At 40.8% G+C, this 21,424-nt stretch overlaps 1 protein-coding gene across 1 annotated transcript in view; it reads left to right on the forward strand.

Moving 5' to 3' along the window:
* Positions 1 to 21,424, forward strand: part of Bmpr2 (bone morphogenetic protein receptor type 2) — a 92,693-nt gene that overhangs the window by 54,245 nt on the left and 17,024 nt on the right. Inside the window, exons 4-10 of the mRNA XM_036172854.1 lie at positions 4,569 to 4,679; positions 5,703 to 5,794; positions 7,849 to 8,079; positions 9,900 to 10,014; positions 13,536 to 13,696; positions 15,332 to 15,479; positions 21,135 to 21,271. Of these exons, the coding sequence (XP_036028747.1) occupies positions 4,569 to 4,679; positions 5,703 to 5,794; positions 7,849 to 8,079; positions 9,900 to 10,014; positions 13,536 to 13,696; positions 15,332 to 15,479; positions 21,135 to 21,271 (995 nt within the window). The remainder of the gene's footprint in view (positions 1 to 4,568; positions 4,680 to 5,702; positions 5,795 to 7,848; positions 8,080 to 9,899; positions 10,015 to 13,535; positions 13,697 to 15,331; positions 15,480 to 21,134; positions 21,272 to 21,424) is intronic.

The raw sequence follows: 21,424 nt of genomic DNA on the forward strand, positions 1-21,424 counted from the left end.
AGCAGGAGCCCCCGCCTGGCTCCAGGATTTGTAAACAGAAACATCCCAGGCTCCGATCAGGCAGACAGCGGGTCCCTGTCTGTTCTGCACTCAGGAAGTACTTGCTTGTGAAAGCTCAGCTTTGCATAGGCATGCTCAGCATTGTTTATGTTTGGCTGAGTATTTAACTGTGGAAACTGACAGAGGAAAAGAGGGTCTACTAGGGCTGAGGAGTAAGAAATTTCAGGTGCGGTCTGTAGAACATGTATTACATAAAAGGAATTTTTGTAATGGCTGAAGAGATGCTTAAGAGCCCCCTGGGGGTGTGTGATTATATTTTAATTGCTTTTTTTTTTTAAAAGCTTATACCACTCTTGTGGAGAACTCAAGTTTAGTTCCCAGCACCCACATTAGGTAGCACAACTACCTATTCTCAAATCCTGAGGGATCTAACACTCACATGCACATCCCCACAGACAGACATGCATACATGCACATAATAATAAACAAAAGTCTTTTAAAAAAGAGTTATTTAAAGAAATAAAAATGAGAAGTTTTCCAGTAAAAAGCTCCCTTTATTGCACACACAGATACACATATTAAAGTATTTTTCCTGGCAGTTTTTCAGTGATGTCAAGGTTTTAGGCCATATGACATAACCTGGAATGTTCCTAATTTGAGACAGTTAACCATTAGTATGGTATTTAACGTGTTTAAAAGTCCCTTAACACCTTTCACCCTCTCTATTTTGAGTTAATGAATTTAATGCTCCTATTTTTCCATTTCAAGTTGTATATTTAAGTTCCTTTTATTCTGTGGGAAAAAATACGTAGTGTTTAGACCCACCAGCAACAGGAAAGGAATCCTCCCAACCCCTAAGTCAGGAACGGTACCTCTCCTATGTTAGACAAGAGCTACACTGAGTACTCTCTCAGCTCCTGGAGGCACTGGTGTGTTTTCAGAATAAAATACTTTCTGTTTTGGTAGTCGTGCATGTTCAGCCCGTACTGTCCTGCTTAGCTGTTTCCCCAGCCTCCTCATTGTGCATTTTCCAGCATGTCTGCATGTGTGGTGTGTGAGTGAGTGGGGTTAATCTTCATGACTGAGTGTATCTGTGTGAGCAGTTCTAGGTAAGATGCCAAAATAACAGACAACCAAAGAAGAAAACAGATGGCACGTTGAGGTTAAATTTTTTATAATTCAAAAGACATTATAAAGTAGAGAAAAAATAACCTCTACAATTTAGAACTAGATGAATCATGAAAAAGTCATGCTGGGTCCTGGGGTTGTAGCTCAGTGATAAAGTGTTTACTTCCCATCGTGAAACACTGGAAGTAAAAAGGAAAATGAAACATCTTTTTCTTTCTAAAAATGCTTTGAGGCAGGGTCTGGTGTAGCCCAAGTTGGCCTCAAACTCAGGCAAGATTGGCCTTGAACCCTGGATTCTATTGCTTCCAAGTCTTAAGTCCTGGGGTTAAAGGTATCCACCACTACCTCCCATCTAACAATTCTTCTGAAGCCCTAATCCATCATGAAAGTTATACCACAGAGCTTCTCTGAACCCCATCACACTGGGGTATGTTTTGGGGAAGGGCACAGTTTAGTCCCTAGCTCACACTCATGGGAGATCTAGCAGGAGAAAGTTATAGAGGAGGTAGAGAGTAGGTATGTGGAAACTTAGAGCTTCTGGGTAACTTTTCTAGAAACCTAAAACTGCTCTAACAAATTAAATCTGCCAGGTGTAGTGGCACACACCTTAATCCCAGCACCCCACGGTAGAGAGAGGCAGGTAGATCTCTGTGAGTCTGAGACTAGCCTGGTCTACATAGTGAGTTCCAGGAAAGCCCGGGGTACATAGTGAGACAACCATAGTATTATAATAACAATAATATCTATTAAAAATAACTACAAAGGGGAGACTAAAGATTCCTAATTTAAATTTCAGAAAATCTTGTATAATTATAGAGGGACCAGCCTTAATATTATACATCCCAGGGGCTCAGGAGACAAACTACAAACAAGGACTATTTTCAGGAAGTAGAACCTCAGCACACCAATATCTTAGTCCAGTCATTTATTCTTTCAAATCTTCTCCATCCCCCGTTCCCTGAGAGTCCTGGTATATATATGCTTACAAGCAGTAATCCCTTAGCAGTGCAAAACCAGGCTTCCAGGGTCAAGTGGAAGGGTGATAAGAATCACATAGAGGGGCAACAACCATTAATTATCATTTGCAACCCCAAAGGGAAGTGACCAATGGGGAAATGAATTAACTAAAGGCTAAATTAGGGTAATATCTAAGAATAGGGATCTTATGTGCTCCACTATAGTCTTAAACATGATTGGTAGAAAATGTCAAGAATCTATACGTTGCTAGGTCAATGGGAGAAAATAAAACTACTTTCTTTTTTCCTGTGGCTCCTATCTGTCCAAGCTATCTGCCGTTTTTCTGCAGGGTGGGGGAAAGTGTGCTCTGTCTCTAGGCAACCTGTGTACAGGCAGATGCCTCTGGTGATAGTTAAAGGGAGATCTGGAACTAGAGGTAAGATTTGGGAAAGGAGGAAGTTAAGCTTAATTGGCACATCCGCCAGGTCTTCTCAAACAGGTAGTCTGGATGCTTCAGTCTGTTCTTAGAGAATACAGAGGTGTCTCTGATAAGGTACTTTCCTCCATTTGGGGATGGACCTGGCCGGAGGCTGCCAATGATGATAATTACAGGGAGGCTTGAACTGGGGTTCTGGCTGGGCATAGCTGTCAGCGCAGAAGGTTATCTAAATAGTCCTAGAAGTGGTTAGGTGAGGAGTTAGAGGTCTGTAAAGTTGGTAAGGCTGTAAGAAAGGAGGGTCTGAGCTCAATTGTACGAAGCTATTACTTAATGTCCATCTGATCTAGGTGGTATCTCCTTGTGAAATTCACCTTAAATCAGGAGACTTGCATGTGGACTGTTATTACTGTTAGTCCTTGAAAGTAGCTGAGGGAGATATCTGATTCCAGAGGAATGTTCTCCAAATACCTTGGATGTGTATGTCCAGAGAGTGATCAGTCCACACTGTCAGCCCTTCTTAGGGAAAAGTCAATTGGGAAAACTATGAAGGCACACATGATTTTCATAACGGAAGACAGCTGATATATAACAAGCCAAATAACACCAAATGCTCCTTGGAATTTGGCTTCCTCTGGAGGAATTCCTTGATCCCTCCAGGTGGTGACTTTGCCATAACCAGCTGAGTTCTTATGATATATTCCTGCAGCCCTCAGCAAGAAAATTCGTAGTTTCTTTGATACCTGTTACCTAATAGACTGCCAAATCTGTCACGAAGAAAGGGTTTCAAGCCAGCGTTCACCATGGCCTTTGGTTCTTTGCTATTCCTGTCTTCTCCAATCGTCACCATCTTAAATGTCACTGTTGTTGTTGCTACCTTGGTGTTTCTTCTTTTTGTCCTGTCTTCAATCATCTATCTGCCTTCCTCCTGTTTTGACTATAACAAAATAAAATGTGAGCTTCAGGCTCAGTTGAGATTTAGCTGCCCACAAAGGAATGTCCTTTTCATTAAAATAATGATCTCTAAACTAATGATCTTAATTCCTGTTGGTTGCCTAGAACTTTATACTTTACTAAGCACGAGACTCCCATCAACTGACAGGTGAGCTACAGGGTGATTTTTAAAAATGAAGAAACAAGGCACACAGAAGTCAAGCAACCTGTTGGAGCCTACTGAACACATGGTTTAAAGTCACATTTTAAAGCAAACTATGAAGCTGGGTTCAGTGGTACATCTGTAGTCCCAGCATTTAGGAGGCAGAGGAGGAAGACTGCCATGAGTTCAAGGCCAGCCTCAGCTACTGCCTGAGTTATTTTCCTGTTGTGGTGATAGGAAAGCCCTCAAAGCCTGCCCCCAGTGACACGTGTTCTCCAGCAAGGCCACACCTCCTGATCCTTCTCAAACAGTTCCTTCAACTGGGGACCAAGCATTCAAACATGTGAGCCTATGAGGGCCATTCTCATTCAGATCATCACAGCTGCATGGAAAGATCCCCTTCCTTTAAAAAAAAGAAAGAAGGAAGGAAGGAAGGAAGGAAGGAAGGAAGGAAGGAAGGAAGGAAGGAAAAGAGAAAGTAATACAATCCAAAGTTCTAGTTCTGTGTGCTTAAATACACTGTGATATGGTTGATATTTTATATATTTTTAATTAGGTGTGAATGTTGGGGGCAGGATGTGTGTGTATGAATGCAGATACCCTCAGAAGCCAGAGAAGGTGTCAGATCGTACAGAGCTGGAGTTACAGGTGGTTGTGAACTGCACAATGTTGATGCTAGGACTCTGAAAAGAACAGTGTCCACTCTTAATCTGTGAGCTGTCTTTCCAGTGCCTAGTTGATATTTTAGTAATTAGGACCATACCTGACAAGTACTTTAAGTTTAGATAAGATAATCTCTATGTGATAAAAGCATGTCATTTATAACTATTACAAATTGAATTTTTTCTCTAATTTCATGCAAAAATATTACTGATTTGGTTATATAGCAGTATAGTCTTTCTAAAGAGTATTTTGTCAGTATTAATAAAATACTTTTCTGTTTTCTTTTAGGTCCACCTCATTCATTTAACCGAGATGAGACAATAATCATTGCTTTGGCATCAGTCTCTGTATTAGCTGTTCTGATAGTCGCCTTATGTTTTGGATACAGAATGTTGACAGGTAAAAGAAAATACTTTTTGTCTCATTTAGCAAAAATATCATTTAATGAGAATTTGTTTTCTTTAAAAGTTTCTTTTACATTTATTTGTTTCCTCATTTATTGTATAATGTGGGAGGGGGAGGATCATCCATGGATGGAGATCAAAGGACAGCCGACAGGAGTTGGTTCTCTCCTTCAACCATGTGGATTCTAGACCAAACTCAGGTCATCAGGCTTGGTGGCCAGCACCTTCACCAGCTGAACCATCTTGTCAGCCCTTTTGTTTCTTTTCTAAAAATCTCTGTGGAAAATGTTTTTACAAACAAAAAAATCTCTGTGCTATAGCTTCAACAAACACTTTCCCCAGGTTTTTACAAGAAGTTTTGTAAAGTATTGCTTTCATTTATGTGTGTGTGTGTGTCTGTATGTCATGAAGTGTGTGCTCCTTGAAGATGGCATTGCACCTCTTAGAGCTAGAGTTACAGGTGGTTGTGAGCCACCCAATGTGAGTAGTGGAACTGAACTCAGCTCTTTTGAAAGAGCAGCAAGCTCTCTTAACAGCTGAGCCATCTCTTCAGCCCCAAAAGAAGTTACCCAAAACGTCTGTCACCCAACTGCAATGGTTATTACTTGCAGGCCGTGTTACCTAAATCTACATCCCCACTCACTGCTCCTATTAATCAAAACACAGCTACCATAGGTATAAGAACTTAAGCAGCATCTCTATGATGTAACAACTTAAAAACTTTTTAATGAAAAAGCCACTAATTTCTCATCAGGTATCTAGTCAGTTCTAATCAATTTTAGATACATGATGGGTTGTCTAGGAAACCAGCACTTCATTCGTGCGAATAATTCCATTAAAATTTTTACACTTTTAGTACTGAATCCTCATGGAATTATTTCACAGAATTCTGCCCTCTTGCAGTTCATTGTTGATCGTCATTATCAGTGATTTCTATGTTAGTGAGTTGTCTCAACTCCTGCTGCAGCTCTTCTTAGCTGTGCTATTAAGAAGGTGACATTTTCATCTTACTCTCTAGGAGACCGAAAACAGGGTCTTCACAGTATGAACATGATGGAAGCAGCCGCGTCAGAGCCTTCTCTGGACTTGGACAATCTCAAGCTGCTGGAGGTGGGTTGTGGTTAGATTGTTGGCTGTCACTGTCATCCCCTGCTTTCCTAACTAGGACTGTCTCTTCTGGCAGTGTCTCAGGACACTGGTGAGAAGTCTTTCGGGGCCTGGTGGGGCACACCTGTATTTCCAGTAGTCAGGAAACAGAAGCAAGAGGATTTCCTCAGGTTCCAGGCAAACCTGGTTTATGTAGCAAGTTCCAGGACATCCAGAGCAACATATTGAGACCGTTTTAAAAGTAAAGTGGAGGAGGAGCCAGGCTGTGGTGCACGCCTTTAATCCCAGCACTGGGAGGCAGAGGCAGGTAGATCTCTGTGAGTGCCAGGCCAGCCTGGTCTACAGAGTGAGTTCAGGAAAGCTTAGAACTGTTACACAGAGAAACCCTATCTCATAAAACCAAAGGAGGAAAAATAAGTGGAGGAGAAGGTCTAAGGTCTAAATGATGTGCAGTTTACCTTTGAGAGAAGTACCAACTAAAACATGGAATTTTGCCCAGGATTTTATTTTATTTCATTTTATTTGTGTGTGTGTGTGTGTGTGTGTGTGTGTGTGTGTGTGTGTGTGAGAGAGAGAGAGAGAGAGAGAGAGAGAGAGAGAGAGATTGATTTTATTTTTGAGACAGGGTCTCTGTAGCTCTGGCTGCCCTGGAACTTGCAGTACAGACCAGGGTGGCCTCTCTAACTTATAACAGAGTTTAAGGCCTGCCTGCCTTTTCCTTCTGAGTGCTGGCACTAAAGGCGTGTGCTTAACTATATCTGCTACCACTTTTCGCAGAGGGCTGTGTTTGTTTTATATGTTGAACTTTGCTTCGAAATAATGATACAAGCAAGGTTAGGCATGGTGGCACACGCCTTTAATTCCAATTCCTTGGAGGCAGAGGCAGGCAGATCTCCGTGAGTTTGAGGCCAGTCTGGTCCATATAGAATGTTTCAGGACAGCCAGAGCTACATAGTAAGACCTTGTCTCAAAAAGCAAAAACAAAAACTGAATAAAATAGTGTATAAAATACAATAAATGTGTATAAAGAAATGACAATACATTCCCCAACCTACTTTAATGAAAATTTCCCAGAAGCCAAAATAAAGAGAACCATTTACATTTTGTTTTGCTATTTTTTTGTGTATTGAGTAGATTTTTATTCTCTCCTAGATACTGTGTATCTATAATACTGTGGAACTCCCAGACTCTTACTATTTCTATTGCTGGGTTTTTTAAATTTTATTTTAATTTTAATTGTGTGTGTGTGTGTGTGTGTGTGTGTGTGTGTGTGTGTGTGTACAGCGCCTATGGGAGCTAGAGAGGGGTGTTGAGTCTCCTGGAACTGGAATTATAGGCACTGTGAGCCACTTGAGGTGGGTGCTGGGAACCGAACTTAGGTCTTCTGGAAGATTAGTGTATGCTGTCAACTACTGAGTATCTCTCCAGCCCTGTGTGTTGATTTTTGTTGTTTGTATTTGTAAGCAATTGACTTGTTTGGACACTTATTACAAACCTGTCTCTTGAGCAGAAGCTCAAGTTCAGTTCTATATTCAGCTAGAATCTGCCCTGTGTTGACTGGGTTCCCTTGTCCCGGCTTTCTGCTTTGGAGGCTCTTCCACACTCTGTAGAAGCAAGCTCCTGTTGCCTCAGATTATACATCCTCTGGCTCAAAAGATCCTCGTCCACCATTCTTAGTTCTACTACTCAAAGCTGATTTTAGTCTGCCTTCAAGCTAAAACCATAGAGACGGATAACTCACCGCATGCATTCCTTTTTCTATGCCTTGATGCCTTTTAGACTCTGAATTGCTTTTGCTTCTTTTTCAGTGTATTTAGGGTTTTCTTTTCATTCTGTCCAGAGTGTTTAGCGCTGACCTATTGGAAGATAGTCAGGTAGTAGCTTCCTCAGTCACACCATATGCGGATGTCAGTTGCTTCTTGGTAGTGGAAGGAACTGAAACCAGAAGAGCAGCTGCATATAGTGGGGGTTATAGTTTGTTTGTTTGTGTTTTACAGTTCAATTAATTCGATTTTAATATGAATTAATACCTTGCCTTTTTAAAAACAAACTTACAGCTAATTGGACGGGGTCGATACGGAGCAGTATATAAAGGTTCCTTGGATGAGCGTCCGGTTGCTGTGAAAGTATTTTCTTTTGCAAACCGTCAGAATTTTATAAATGAAAAAAACATTTACAGAGTGCCTTTGATGGAGCATGACAACATTGCTCGCTTTATAGTTGGAGATGAGAGACTCACTGCAGATGGGCGCATGGAGTATTTGCTTGTGATGGAGTACTATCCCAACGTAAGTCCTTCATAAAAGATGCTGCTGTTTATTGTACTTTCCACCAGATGTTTATAAACTTGTTATTAGTGTTCTACAATGAAATCTTAAGCCAGAATTTGAATCAAATACATCATTCAGCCAGGTATCATGGTACGTGCCTGTACTCCTGGCACCCAGAAAGAAGGCTGAGGCAGGAGGTTTGGGAACCAAGACCAGCCTGGGCTGTTTCTCTCAGACCCTTTCTTAAACGACAGCAGAACACTAATAACTCCATTCATTTCCCTTTTCTCGCTTTCCCTTCTTCTCCTCCCTCTCCGCATTCTCCCCTGCGCCTTCCCTTCCTTCCCTCCCTCTTCCCTTCTCGTTAACTTTCTGTTTCTCTTGCCAGACCTTTTCTGTCAGCAGTGCTTTGATTGACATTCACTCTGGTAGAAGTTCTTGCTTCATCAGAAGTTCATGGAATTTGTGGTTGAATTCTTTAATATGAACAGCTACATACATACAGTCATCCCTAGTATCCTCAGGCAGTTGCTTCTAGGATTCCTTCCAAACACACACACACACCCCAAAATTGACAGCTGTCAAGTCTCTTATATAAAATGCCATGTAGCGTAGCATTTGCATATAACTTTCATATCATTTCTTGATTATATAGTGTAAATGCCATGTTAATAGTTGTTGTACAATGACAAGAGAAAATAATTATGTACAGATGCAAAGGTTGTTTGGGTTATTATTTGTTTTCTTGACTCTATTGGAAATAAAACCAGGGTGTAGGTATACTAAGCAAGTACTTTTCCACTAAGCCATATCCCCATCCCTAAATGTTTTTTATATAGTTGATTGAACCCTAGGATGTGAAGCCTGCAGTTATAGAGGACTGACTGTATAGATTTACAAGAGATATATGTGTTCTACTTATAAACCATAAAAATATTGTTTGTAAAATTTTGGTTTAAATTTTTTTTCCCAAGTTAATCTGATAGCCCAAAGAAATGTTTAAAAGGAAATAACTATCCTTAATTTTAATATTTGAAGCCTAAAAAATGATTTTTAAGTTCCTCCTTTCCCCTGTCCTAGTTAGGATTAATACTGCTGTGATGAGACACCATGACCAAAATCAAGTTGAGGAGGAAAGGGTTTGTTTGGCTTACACTTCCACATCACTGTTCATCATCAAGGAAGCCAGGACAGGATCTCAAACAAACAGGAACCTGGAGGCAGGAGCTGATGCAGAGGCCACAGAGGCCAGCCGGCTTGCTCATCCTTCTTTCTTGGTTTTTGTGGGTGTTCTTGTTGTTGTTATTAATGTCTCCAGACAGGGTCTTACTATGTAGCCCTGCTGTCCTGGAACCAACTCTGTAGACCAGGCTGGCATTAAATTCACAGAATCCACCTGCCTCTGCCTCCCAAGTGCTGGGATTAGAGGTGTGGGCCATGATAATTGGCTTGTTCATTTATTTGTTTTGTGGTCATCCTGCTTTTTTATAAAACCTCAAGACCACCAGCCCAGAAGTGACCACACCCACAATGGGCTGGGCCCTCCCACATTAATCACTAACTAAGAAAATGCCCTAAGACTTGCCTGCAGCCTGATTATATGGAGGCATTTTCTTAGTTAAGTTCCCTCTTCCCAGAGGACTATAGCTTGTGTCAGTTTACATAGCACTAGCCAGCACACCCTCTCTCCTCTTTTTTTCTCAGAAATATCTCATCATTACCATTTGCTCTTCATGGAATCCTAGCCTATGCAAATCCTTCATAAGATTGCCTAACTTATCTCTTCTTGTTGAAGTGCATACATTTCATTTTTTTGGTATACTTTTTCCTTTATATAGGGATCTCTGTGCAAATATTTGAGTCTCCATACAAGTGACTGGGTAAGCTCTTGCCGTCTGGCTCATTCTGTGACTAGAGGATTAGCTTATCTTCACACAGAACTACCACGAGGAGGTAAGATAAATGAATTTTTAATCATATTTTAGAAGACCCATAATTTATATTGTTAAAATTTGAATATTAACCAGCTATATTTAGTTATATAGAGGTGGAATGTATCTCAGTGATAGAATGCTTCCTTAGCATGCGTAAGGCCCTAAATTAGATCCCTAATATTGTAAGACCAGACAAGGAAAATCCTAGAGATTTTTCAAACCTCTTGAAGTTGGACTGGAGAGATGGCTCAGGGGTTAAGAGCACTGACTGCTCTTCCAGAGGTCCTGAGTTCAATTCCCAGCAACCACATGGTGGCTTGCAACCATCTGTAATGAGATCTGGTGTCTAATTCTGGCCAGCAATCATACATGCTGTATACATAATAAATAAATTTAAAAAAATATTAAAAAAAAAACCTTTTGAAGTCTATTTGTGAACCTTAGGTTAATACTCTTTAGGTTTTTTGAGACAGGGTTTTTCTGTGTAATAGCCCTGGCTGTCTTGGAACTCGATTTATAGACTAGGCTGGCCTTGAACTCGAAGAGATCCACCTCTGCTCCCAAATGCTGGGACTAAAGGCATGCGCCACTACACCCATCTCAGGTTAATACTCTTAAATAGGCTATATTTTCCTTGTGTTTATTTTGTTTATGTGAATAAATTACAGTGTATTAGTTTTAATATTACATGGATTTTTATTCCTTAAGCTGTAATACTCAAACATCTTTTTATAAATTAATATTCTGCTATCTAGAGCCAGGGGAAGGAAGAGATAATAGTGGCTTTATTAATAAAGAAATTTGTTTTCTTTCTCATATACATATAAGAATATCCAGAGAGCCAGGTGTGGTGACTCATGCCTTTAATCCCAACAGTCATGAGACACAGGCTGGTAGATCTGAGTTTGAGGCTAGCCTAAGTCTACATAACAAGATCCAGGCCAACCAGGGTCATATAGTGAGATGCAGTTTTTTAAAAAAAATCTAAAGACAGGCCAAGTAAGATGGCATATACTAATTATAATCCTCGTACTCAGGAGGTTGGAACAGGAGGATTGTGAGTTGAAGGCCGACCTGGGTCCCTAGTGATTCTAAGCCCCTCTTGACTACATAGTGAGCCCTATCTCATAAAAGGAAGAGGTGGAAGATGACACAACTAAAGAGAAGGTTGAGATTACTGAGCACTTGACTGGTGTGCATGGGGCCTTGGGTTCTGTCCCCAGCAACAAACAAGACCGGAACCTAAGGCGGGAGTGTCGAGGACTGGCTTGGCAGCATGATGTTGGACACAAAGCCCCTGTGTTTGTCTCTACCATCGTTTGCATGTGACTCTCTTTCTCACAGTTATTTCATTGTCCATTGCGCTGTGTTCTAGGTAGCAAGGGGAAAAAAGAGGGGAAAAGGAGTTGTCCCTTTCCACCTCCAGACGTTCCTCTCGTACACGCTTTGTTTCTCAGAACTCATCCACGCTTACCCCCTGGAGACCAAAAATAGAGTTGTATTTTGTTTTTGTTGAGTGAATTGCTGTTCAGGCAATGTTGGGCTCTGTTATAAATAGGACTGGAAGACCGTCTTGGGCAGTATTTTGAAAGTGCATTATTTTTCCTGGTATAACTTAAGTCTCCAGCTTTCATGCGTTCTTTTACCAGTTGTTCAAAGCACCTCTTTTAAATAATTTGCTTTCTCACTTTGTTTCAGTATATACTCACATCACAGGCACCCCTAAATGAGTGTGGCTGTGACAATCCTGTCTTTGTGCTTTCTCAGGTTTTCGCTCCTGTACCACACTTTGTCATACTGTACCCTGTCACTGTTCCTGTAGCTTCCCTGACCTCTTTCAGGAGGAGACTTTAATGTATCCGTTTCTTAGATCTTTGTTCCATTATATAATAGCATGGATCATCTTTTCTAGCTGATGCTTCATATATAAATAATTTCTTTTGAATAATTTATTGGCTCATTTACTTGACATCCTTCCCTGGGTACAAGATTGACCTGTTATTGCCTGTATCAGCAACTGGAGACTCCCACTCCAGTGTTCAGCACATTAGCCACTGGACCTGGTTTCCTTACTCTTAAATATTATAACTCCTCTTAGAAGGAAGCTAGCTTCAAGCAGAATTTAAAATGTCATCCCTATTCCCTTTTCAAGGTTTGCATGGTTCAGCAAGATTTTAAGTCAAATACTGGCTGAGATTTTTTTACTTAAACGAAGCTCTATTTTTTCTGAAACAGTGGCTCATGCCTTTAACCCCAGCACTCAGGAGGCAGAGGTAGGCAAATCTGAGTTCAAGGCCAGCCCACATAGTAAGTTCCAGAACAGCTAGAGCTACATAGTGAGACCCTATCTTGAAAAAGCAATAAATGAATGAATGAATGAATGAATGAATTAAATAAATAAATAAATAAATAAATAAATAAAAGTAAGCAATACATCCTGCCAAATCCATTTAGCGTTGCTCATATGTGTATGTTTTGTAGGGCTGACTACTGGTATTAGATAACCAATCGGGGCTCATTCTGAGGGAGAACTGACTCCCCCTCTCTCAGCAGTCAGTTCCCCCATTTTTATGGCATGTCATCTGATGTCATTGTTCAGGTCTTCTTTTTTCCTCTCTCTCATTTTTATTTATTTATTTTCTTATTATCAGCTTGATACAGTATTAATTCTTATCCTAATAGTGAAATGTTTCATTGAGGCTTGCTCAGTAATTGAGTAAGATCAAAACTTATTATAAGCCACAGTCATCCTAGGGTCCCCCGTGCTATATAGCCTTCCTGGTTCTGTGGGTTGCAGTCTGATTGTGTTTTGCTTTATATCTAGTATCCACTTAGGAGTGAGTACATATGTTCAGGTCTTCTTTAGGCTACCGTATTGTTGGGGTCTCATGGGTGCAGCTTACCTGTCCTGTATAGAAGATAGTCTCCTACAAGATGTCCTGCTCCTCTGTCCACCTTTCCTGTAATGTTGAGTCTTAAGTGTAGGTGCTGTGCTTTTATCAGTTGGACCTAGGCACCTCATGGTCAGGTCTTCACATTTTGACCATGGCATTCTGTAATGGTCTCCATCTGCTGCAAAAAGAAGCTACACAGAGACTAGCCCTAATTACATGAAACCCTGTCTGAAAAACCAACCAGCCTACTAACGAACCAACCACAACAGTGAAAACAAAACAAAAGGAAAGAAATGAAGAGAAAAACAAGTGTCTGCTACAGTTAGAGCTGTGTTTACTATGAGATTCAGTTGACTGCTCAGTGCTTGATTAACTCTGTATGTAAGAGAGGTTATTAGAAAGTAAAAAAATGCATTGAAATTGTGGGGTTCTGGTTTGGGTTGAGTTCAAGCCTTGCTGTGTAATCCATGTCAGTGTCAAACTCATGATCACGTGCCTTGACCACCAGCTTTCTTTTCCCCACCCCATTTTTTAGGTTACTAATGGGTGGGAAATAGCACCATCTTTATTATATTTGTGTAGCCCCCATTATCTGCATGTTAATTTAATCTCCAGCATTAACAAGCATTTGAAATTATTCAAACAGATCATTATAAACCCGCAATTTCCCATCGAGATTTAAACAGCAGAAATGTCCTGGTGAAAAATGATGGCACGTGTGTTATTAGTGACTTTGGTCTGTCCATGAGGCTGACTGGAAATAGACTGGTGCGCCCAGGGGAAGAAGATAATGCGGCTATAAGTGAGGTGAGTCTATACGCGTCACACGGCCATACCATGAAATCCTGACACTCACAGCAGTTACCTGTGTACTGTAGCCACAGACTGTGAGCAGTTAGAAAATTAGGAAATGCCAAATACGTGGAAAATTGAAAATTTCATTTTGAAAATTCCAGCTCATTTGAACAGACATTAGGGAAAAGTATCTAGGAATTGATTTTTTGTTTTCTTGTTATAAAAGGGAACTGACTAGATTGGCTGGTTTTGTTTGTTGCTTTGTTTTTCAATTTGTTTGTTTTTTGAGGCAGATTCTCTTTATATAGCCCAATTAGACCTTGAGTTCACCGTTATCCTCTGAGGGCCGAGATTTCAGGCAAGTGCTGCCAGACCCAGCCAGGAATTGATCTTTGAAGCAAGAGTAAGGTTACCGAGTTTGAGCTAGGAAAGTCTGCTCTGTGGTTACAGTGTTAACATATCCTTTCTGGCTCTTTTCTCTGCTTTCACATGCATAGTTTTATGTGCAGATTTGCAGTTTTTAAAAATATTCAATGATGTAATATTGCTTCGCAATTTCCTCGCCATGTTTGATGGTTTTCGTTTTTGCCCTATTGACTACACTGTAAAAGTGGGTGACGCATTAGATAGCTAACCACAGAGCAGCCTGCAGCCTTATGGGGTTCTGTTATGCTTGCTTCGTTGGTTTCGGGGTTTGTTTTTTTTTGTATGTTTGTTTTGTTTTTCGAGACAGGGTATCTCTGTGTAACTTTGGGGCCCGTCCTGGAACTCGCTCTGTAGACCAGGCTGGCCTCAAACTCACAGAGATCTGTCTGCCGCTGCTTCCCGAGTGCTGGAACTAAAGGTGTGCATCACCACAGTCCAGCCAGATTTTTAAAAGTTGGCATAGGAATGTTTACTTATTCTTTCATTAATGAGTAGTTATTGCTAGGACAAATTTAATACAATTTAATTATTTTTTAAGAACATTTATTTTTTTAATATGTGTGTGTGTGTGTGTGTGTGTATGTGTGTGTGTGTGTGTGTGTGTGTGTATAGAAGCCAGAAAGTCAACCTTAGGTATCATTCATGCTCAGAAGCCATCCACCTTATTTTCATTTTTTAAAAAGATTTATTTATTTATTATGTACACAGAAGAGGGCGCCAGATCTCATTACAGATGGTTGTGAGCCACCATGTGGTTGCTGGGAATTGAACTCAGGACCTCTGGAAGAGCAGCCAGTGCTCTTAACCTCTGAGCCATCTCTCCAGCCCCAAAATTTAATTATTAAGAAGAAAGTTTTTTGTTTGTTTGTTTGTTTTTTAAAGACAGGGTTTCTTTGTGTAGTTTTGGTGCCTGTCCTGGATCTCATTCTTTAGACCAGGCAAGAAGAGAGGTTTTTTGGGTTTTTTTTGTTGTTGTTGTTGTTTTTTAGCTGAGGATTGAACCCAGGGTCCTGTGCTTGCTAGGCAAGCGCTCTACCACTGATCTAACTCCCCACCCCGAAGAGAGATTTTTTTAAAGTACAGTGTACACAGGGCTCAGTGACCTGCTGAGGGTTGGATAGTTTCATTAACAGGAGTAACTTTTCCATAGGATTTTTCAGCTGATGTTTGCCCTTCAGGATATGTTGCATTATTTTTTAAATACCACTCTTGACTTACCAGGTTGGCACAATTCGCTATATGGCCCCGGAAGTGCTAGAAGGAGCTGTGAACCTGAGGGACTGTGAGTCAGCTCTGAAGCAAGTAGACATGTATGCGCTTGGCCTCATCTACTGGGAGGTGTTCATGAGATGTACAGACCTCTTCCCCGGTAAGAACTGCTGTGAAGTTTATCAGGGCTCTTTTGTAAGTATGTATGCATGTATGTATATGTTTGTTTGTTTGCTTTTTATAGACAGGGTTTCTCTGTGCAGCCCTGGCTGTCCTAGAACTTGCTCTGTAGCCCAAGCTGGCCTAGAACTCACAGAGATCCACCTGCCTCTACTTCCCAGGTGCTGGGATTAAAGGCGTGCGCCAACACTGCCCGGTGCTTTATCAGTTTCTGTGAAGTGATAATTGTTGTATCTTCTTTGTCACGTACAGCCAACAACTCAGTTGGATATAATAATCTTCTTTTCCTTTAAACCTTCAGCTCGTTGCCATCTGAATATGGAGTATTCAGTATAGAAACATCATTAACAGAACGAAATAAATTAGTTTTTTTTTTTTTTTTTAGTTAAATTGACCCCAAGTTTTCATCTAAGTAGTTTTATTCCAGTAGTCGGTCCTCAGTCTCACTTCAACTCCAGGAAGATCCAGCCCCTTCTTCTAGCTTCCCCAGACATCCACATACATGTGGCATACAGACACACATAAGATTAGTTTATAATTCTAATACATGATTAAATGTACCAAGGATTATTTAACTTAGTAAGAAAGCCAGCCACTTTCTTTTTTTTACGTAGCATTTACATTTTATTAGGTATTGTAAGGAATGCAGAGACGTTATAAAGTGTATGGGGTCATTTGCATAGGTTATATGCAAATACTATATCATTTTATAAAAGGAATTTTAAAGAGGGGCATGGTACATATGCCTGTAATGTCAGCACCTGGAAGGCTGAGGCAGGGGATTCACTGCAAGCTGAGGGAGGCCAGCCTAGTTTGATTCAGGGTTTTGTTATTGGTGTTTGCATGGATTGGAAAGTCAGCCACTTTCTACTTAAAAGTATATTTTCTGGGGCCTTTAGAGAAGGTTCAGGAGCTAAGAGTGTGTTCTTCCAGAGGTCCCAAATTCAAGTCCCAGCGACCATCTCGGGCGGCTCACAACTGCCTGTAACTGCAGCTCCAGGAGGGCCAGCTCCTCTGGTCCCTCTGGGCATCTGCACCCACATGCACGTATCTACACACACGCGCACGTCCATATAATTAAAGACAATAAATGTTTTTAAAGTATATATTTAATAAATTAGAAGTACAGAGAGTTAATCAAGACATTTTTCTGGAAACAGCAGTAATTGCACACCTTTTTGGTTTTTTTTTTTTAAACATTGTAATATAGTTTTAGTTTTCGAAAGATGTCTAAATTACTCCTTTATTATATTAGCATAATATAGTCAGCAACCTTTTTTTGTTTTTTTAATTTTTTAAAGGTTTGTTTGTTGTTTGTTTAATACAGGGTCTCACTGTGTAGCACTGACTTACAGGTATTCTCTATGTAACCCAGGCTAGTTTCTCACCTGCCACACTCCCCACGCCTCTGCCTCCTGAGTGCAGGGGGTTTTGATTTGTTTTAGTTTTTTTAGTTTTTCGAGACAGGGTTTCTCTGTGTAGTTCTGGTTCCTGTCCTGGATCTCGTTCTGTAGCCCAGGCTGGCCTGGAACTCACAGAGATCCGCCTGGCTCTGCCTCCTGAGTACTGGGATTAAAGGCGTGCGCCACCACCGCCACCCTGCATGAGTGCAGGTTTTACAGTCATGCACACCACTTCAGGAGAAACGTGTGTGTGTGTGTGTGTGTGTGTGTGTGTGTGTGTGTAATATTACTATAAAATAGATTATTACTGTTGGCAGGAGTAGATTGGCATAGACACTGTAGAAATCAATATGGAGGTTTCTTTGAAATATAAAAATGGGACTACCATATGGGCTGGCAAGATGGTTCCGTTGGTGAAGGCTCTTGCTGCACAGACCTCATGACCTGAGTTCGATCTCCAGAACCCATGTAAAGATGGAAGTAGTAACTCTATAAACTTGTCTGTCATGGGCACATACACATGCACACAAAATAAATAAAACTTAGTAACAACAACAACAAAAACAACCCTGCTATATGACCAAGCAATTTAGGTAGATTTTTCTGTCCTGCTCCCAAATAACCACATGGAGACTTATTAATTATGAAAGCTTGGTCAATAGCTTAGGCTTGTTTCTAACTAGCTCTTATAACTTAAATTAACCAATATCTTTTTAAAATTAATTTGTTTATTTATTATGTATATAGTATCTGCCTGCATGTGTCCCTGCAGGCCAGAAGAGGGCACCAGATCTCGTAATAGGTGGTTGTGAGCCACCATGTGGTTGCTGGGAATTGAACTCAGGACCTCTGGAAGAACAGTCAGTGCTCTTAACCTCTGAGCCATCTCTCCAGCCCCTGACTGATATCTTTTAATCTACATTCTTTTTCGTGACTCGTTTACCTTTACTTTATAATGCCCATGCTGCTTGCTCTGCTTCCCTGATGTCGCCTCCCTTCTTCTTCCCAGCATCCTCTGTGCCTGGAAATCCTGCCTAGATTTTGGCTGTTCAGCTTTTTATTAAACCAGTCAGAGTGACACATTTTTACAGTGTACAAAAAGATGATTCCACAACACAGCAATACCACTTTTGGTATATTTTTTAAATCCTATGATTGAGATATTTACCCATTTCTGTATTTGCTGCAGTAATCATAATAGCTAGGAACTGGAACCAGACAATGGATAAAAGAAAGTGTGTGTGTGGGGGGGGGTGGAATTTTATTCAGCCATGAAGAAAAATGAAATCATGACACTACTAAAAAAAAAAAATTCCTGAATCTGGAGAAGATTGTGTTATATAAAATAAGCCACCTCAAACATACACCGCATGCTTTCTCTCATATGCTTATTCTAAATACTAATTTTTATTTATGGGGGCAGGTGTGGGCTTAGGTTTATGAGAGGAGAGGAGGAGATCTCAAGGTGGGGAGGGAGAGAAAAGGATTATTATACATACATACATGCATACATACATATATACATATATACATATACATATCTAATAATTGTAGTGCATGTAACATGTGAATAGAGGAGACCAAGGGGTAGGGATAGGGAGAGTAAGATGATGGAGGAGGGCAGAGGGGGATAAATGTGAAGAGCAAAGTATGTATGGAAATGCCAAATGAAACCCACCCCTGTCGAGGATAGTGGCACACATCTTTAATCCCAGCACTTGGGAGGCAAAGGCAGGTGTATAGCTGAGTTCAAGGCCAGCCTGGTCTACATAGTAGGGCCCTGTTTTGGAAAAAGCAAAGGAGGAGGAAAAGGAAGCAGCAGCAGCACATCACTTTGTATATTAACTTTAAAAGCTAGTAAATAAAATAGAAAGGTTTCTGAAAGGTTAACACTCAGGTAAACATTTTTGTTTCATGATTAGAGTCTCAGCGCTATGAGAAGAGTTCTAGAGAATGGCAATAGTTGTACAACAGGAGCTTTATTTGTGCCACAGAGGTGCACACTCACAAGTCACCAAAATAGCCGGGCGGTGGGCACACCTGTGATCCCAGCACTCGGGAGGCAGAGCCAGGCGGATCTCTGTGAGTTCGAGACCAGCCTGGTCTACAGAGTGAGATCCAGGACAGGCTCCAAAGCTACAGAGAAACCCTGTCTTGAAAAACCAAAAAAAAAAAAAAAAAAGAAAGAAAGAAAGAATCATCATCATCATCAAAATAATAGATTTTTGTATCCTGTATTATTTTACAACAATAAAAAATAAGAATAAGGAAATTACATTGAGATGCTTACAGTAATTTTACTATGACTGTACAAATACCTGAGAAAAACAAAAGAAGAAATTTTGACTGAAGTTTTAGAGATCTCAGTCTGTAGTTGCTTAGGCTCGTGTGTTTGGACAGATCATAATATCAGGAGCGTGTGGCCGAGGAGCTTCTTTATGGCAGATGGGAAACAGGAATAGTCCATGAAATACATACAACCCCGGGGGTACCCTCCCACGACCCACTTCCTTCTACTGATCCCACCCCTCATATTTACCACCTTCCGATAATATCACATCATATGAGTCATCCAAGGATGAATTCAAGAGATAGTCATTGTATCCTAGCTCTCACGATCTAAGTATGTCTGGATCTACCCTCATAGACACCCCAGAATGTTTGACTCTCCTGCACTCTTCTTAATCCAATCAAGTTGGTGATCACCATTAATTAAATATCATAACACCTATAATAGGGCCATAGAAGTGGATAAGAAGAGCACATTAAGAATAAAGTCAGGGACTAGAGAGGTGGCTCAGTGGTCAGGAGCACTGACTGATCTTCCAGAGAACCCTGGTTCTAGTCCCAGAACCTGCTGTGGATATCACTCTGTGTGCTGTGAATGTGTTGCTCTGATTGGTTAATAAATAAAATGCTGATTGGCCAGTAGCCAGGCAGGAAGTATAGGCGGGACAAGCAGAGAGGAGAATTCTGGGAACAGGAAGGCTGAGTCAGGAGTTGCCAGCCAGACACAAAGGAAGCAAGATGTGAAGACAGAACTGAAAAGGTACCAAGCCACATGGTTAAACATAGAATTATGGGTTAATTTTAGTGTAAGAGCTAGTCAGTAGTTAGCCTGAGCTAATGGTCGAGCAGTTTTAATTAATATGAGTGGCTGCAGGACTGGCGGGTGAGAGAGGTTTGTGGTGGTGGCTCATGCCTTTGATCCCAGCACTCCAGAGCAGAGGCAGGTGGAGCTTTGTGAGTTCTAGGACAGCCTGGGCTTCAGAGTGAGTTCCAGGACAGCCAGGACTGTTACATGGAGAGATCCTGTCTGGAAAAAACAAATGAGAAAAAAAAAATTAACTTCAATTCAGCAGGCGGTGGCAGCTGGCAGTGCACACCTTTAATCCCAGTACTTGGGAGGCTCTGGAACTCACCTGTAGCCCAGGCTAGCCTCGAACTCACAGAGATCCACCTGCCTCTGCCTCCTGAGTGCTGGGATTAAAGGCATGTGCCACCTTGTCTGGCTCCGTAAAATTATTTTTGTTGCTACTTTATAACTATAATTTTGCTTCTGTTAGGAATCATAATATACCCCCCCCAAAAGGAATCATAATATAAATATTTTTTGAAATAGAGGTTTGCCAAAGGGCTCACGACCCACATGTTGAGAACCACTGGCCCGGAGGAGTCTTGGCCAAGGGCATGACAAGACCTACAGTCATCCTGGCTCCTCACCAATACTCTAGTGTATTAAAATAACGAGATAGATTGGAAGGGGTGGGCATTAGGGCATTTCCGTTCTAATCTTGGCTTCATCTCTTCCTTGGAAAAGTCACTTAACTCTTGTGTGTTTCAATCTTCCTGTCAGCAAAACAGTAATGTCTGCCTTCCTTATCTCACTGGCATAACAATAAAAGAGTTACAATGACCCGGATGAAAAAAACTCCATAAAATATGGCAAGATTTTGTTTTTATTTGAATATTCAAAACAATCCATACATTCTTACCCTCTATCCCTACTTTTAAAATTTACAAAAATTAATTGTTTATTTTTATAATCTATGCAACAGAGCCCAAGTTATTAGAATACAGCACTGAATTTTAAAACAATAAAGAAATTCGCACATATGCTTGAAAGGGTTTAATACATATGATTTCTGTGCTTATTTGATACTAGAAATACCTCTGCTAGTCTGTCCTATATGATAATTAGAACTTCTGTCGTCCTTTCTGTAAATACACAGGTGAATCTGTCCCAGAACACCAGATGGCTTTTCAGACAGAAGTTGGCAACCACCCCACTTTTGAGGATATGCAGGTTCTTGTGTCGAGAGAAAAGCAGAGACCCAAGTTCCCAGAAGCCTGGAAAGAAAACAGCCTGGTAAGAAAATGAGGACTTCTGACTAGAACTGCATAAGTCTCAACGTTCTTGAAGCAAGAATAGCAGCCGCCTAGCTGTGGTGATTCATGCCTGTACCCCACCACTGGGTGAGGCAAAAGAATCACACGTTCAAGGCCAGCCAAAGACAGATTG

Source organism: Onychomys torridus, chromosome 23 (assembly GCF_903995425.1).
Source record: "Onychomys torridus chromosome 23, mOncTor1.1, whole genome shotgun sequence".
Taxonomy (NCBI): Eukaryota; Metazoa; Chordata; class Mammalia; order Rodentia; family Cricetidae; genus Onychomys; species Onychomys torridus.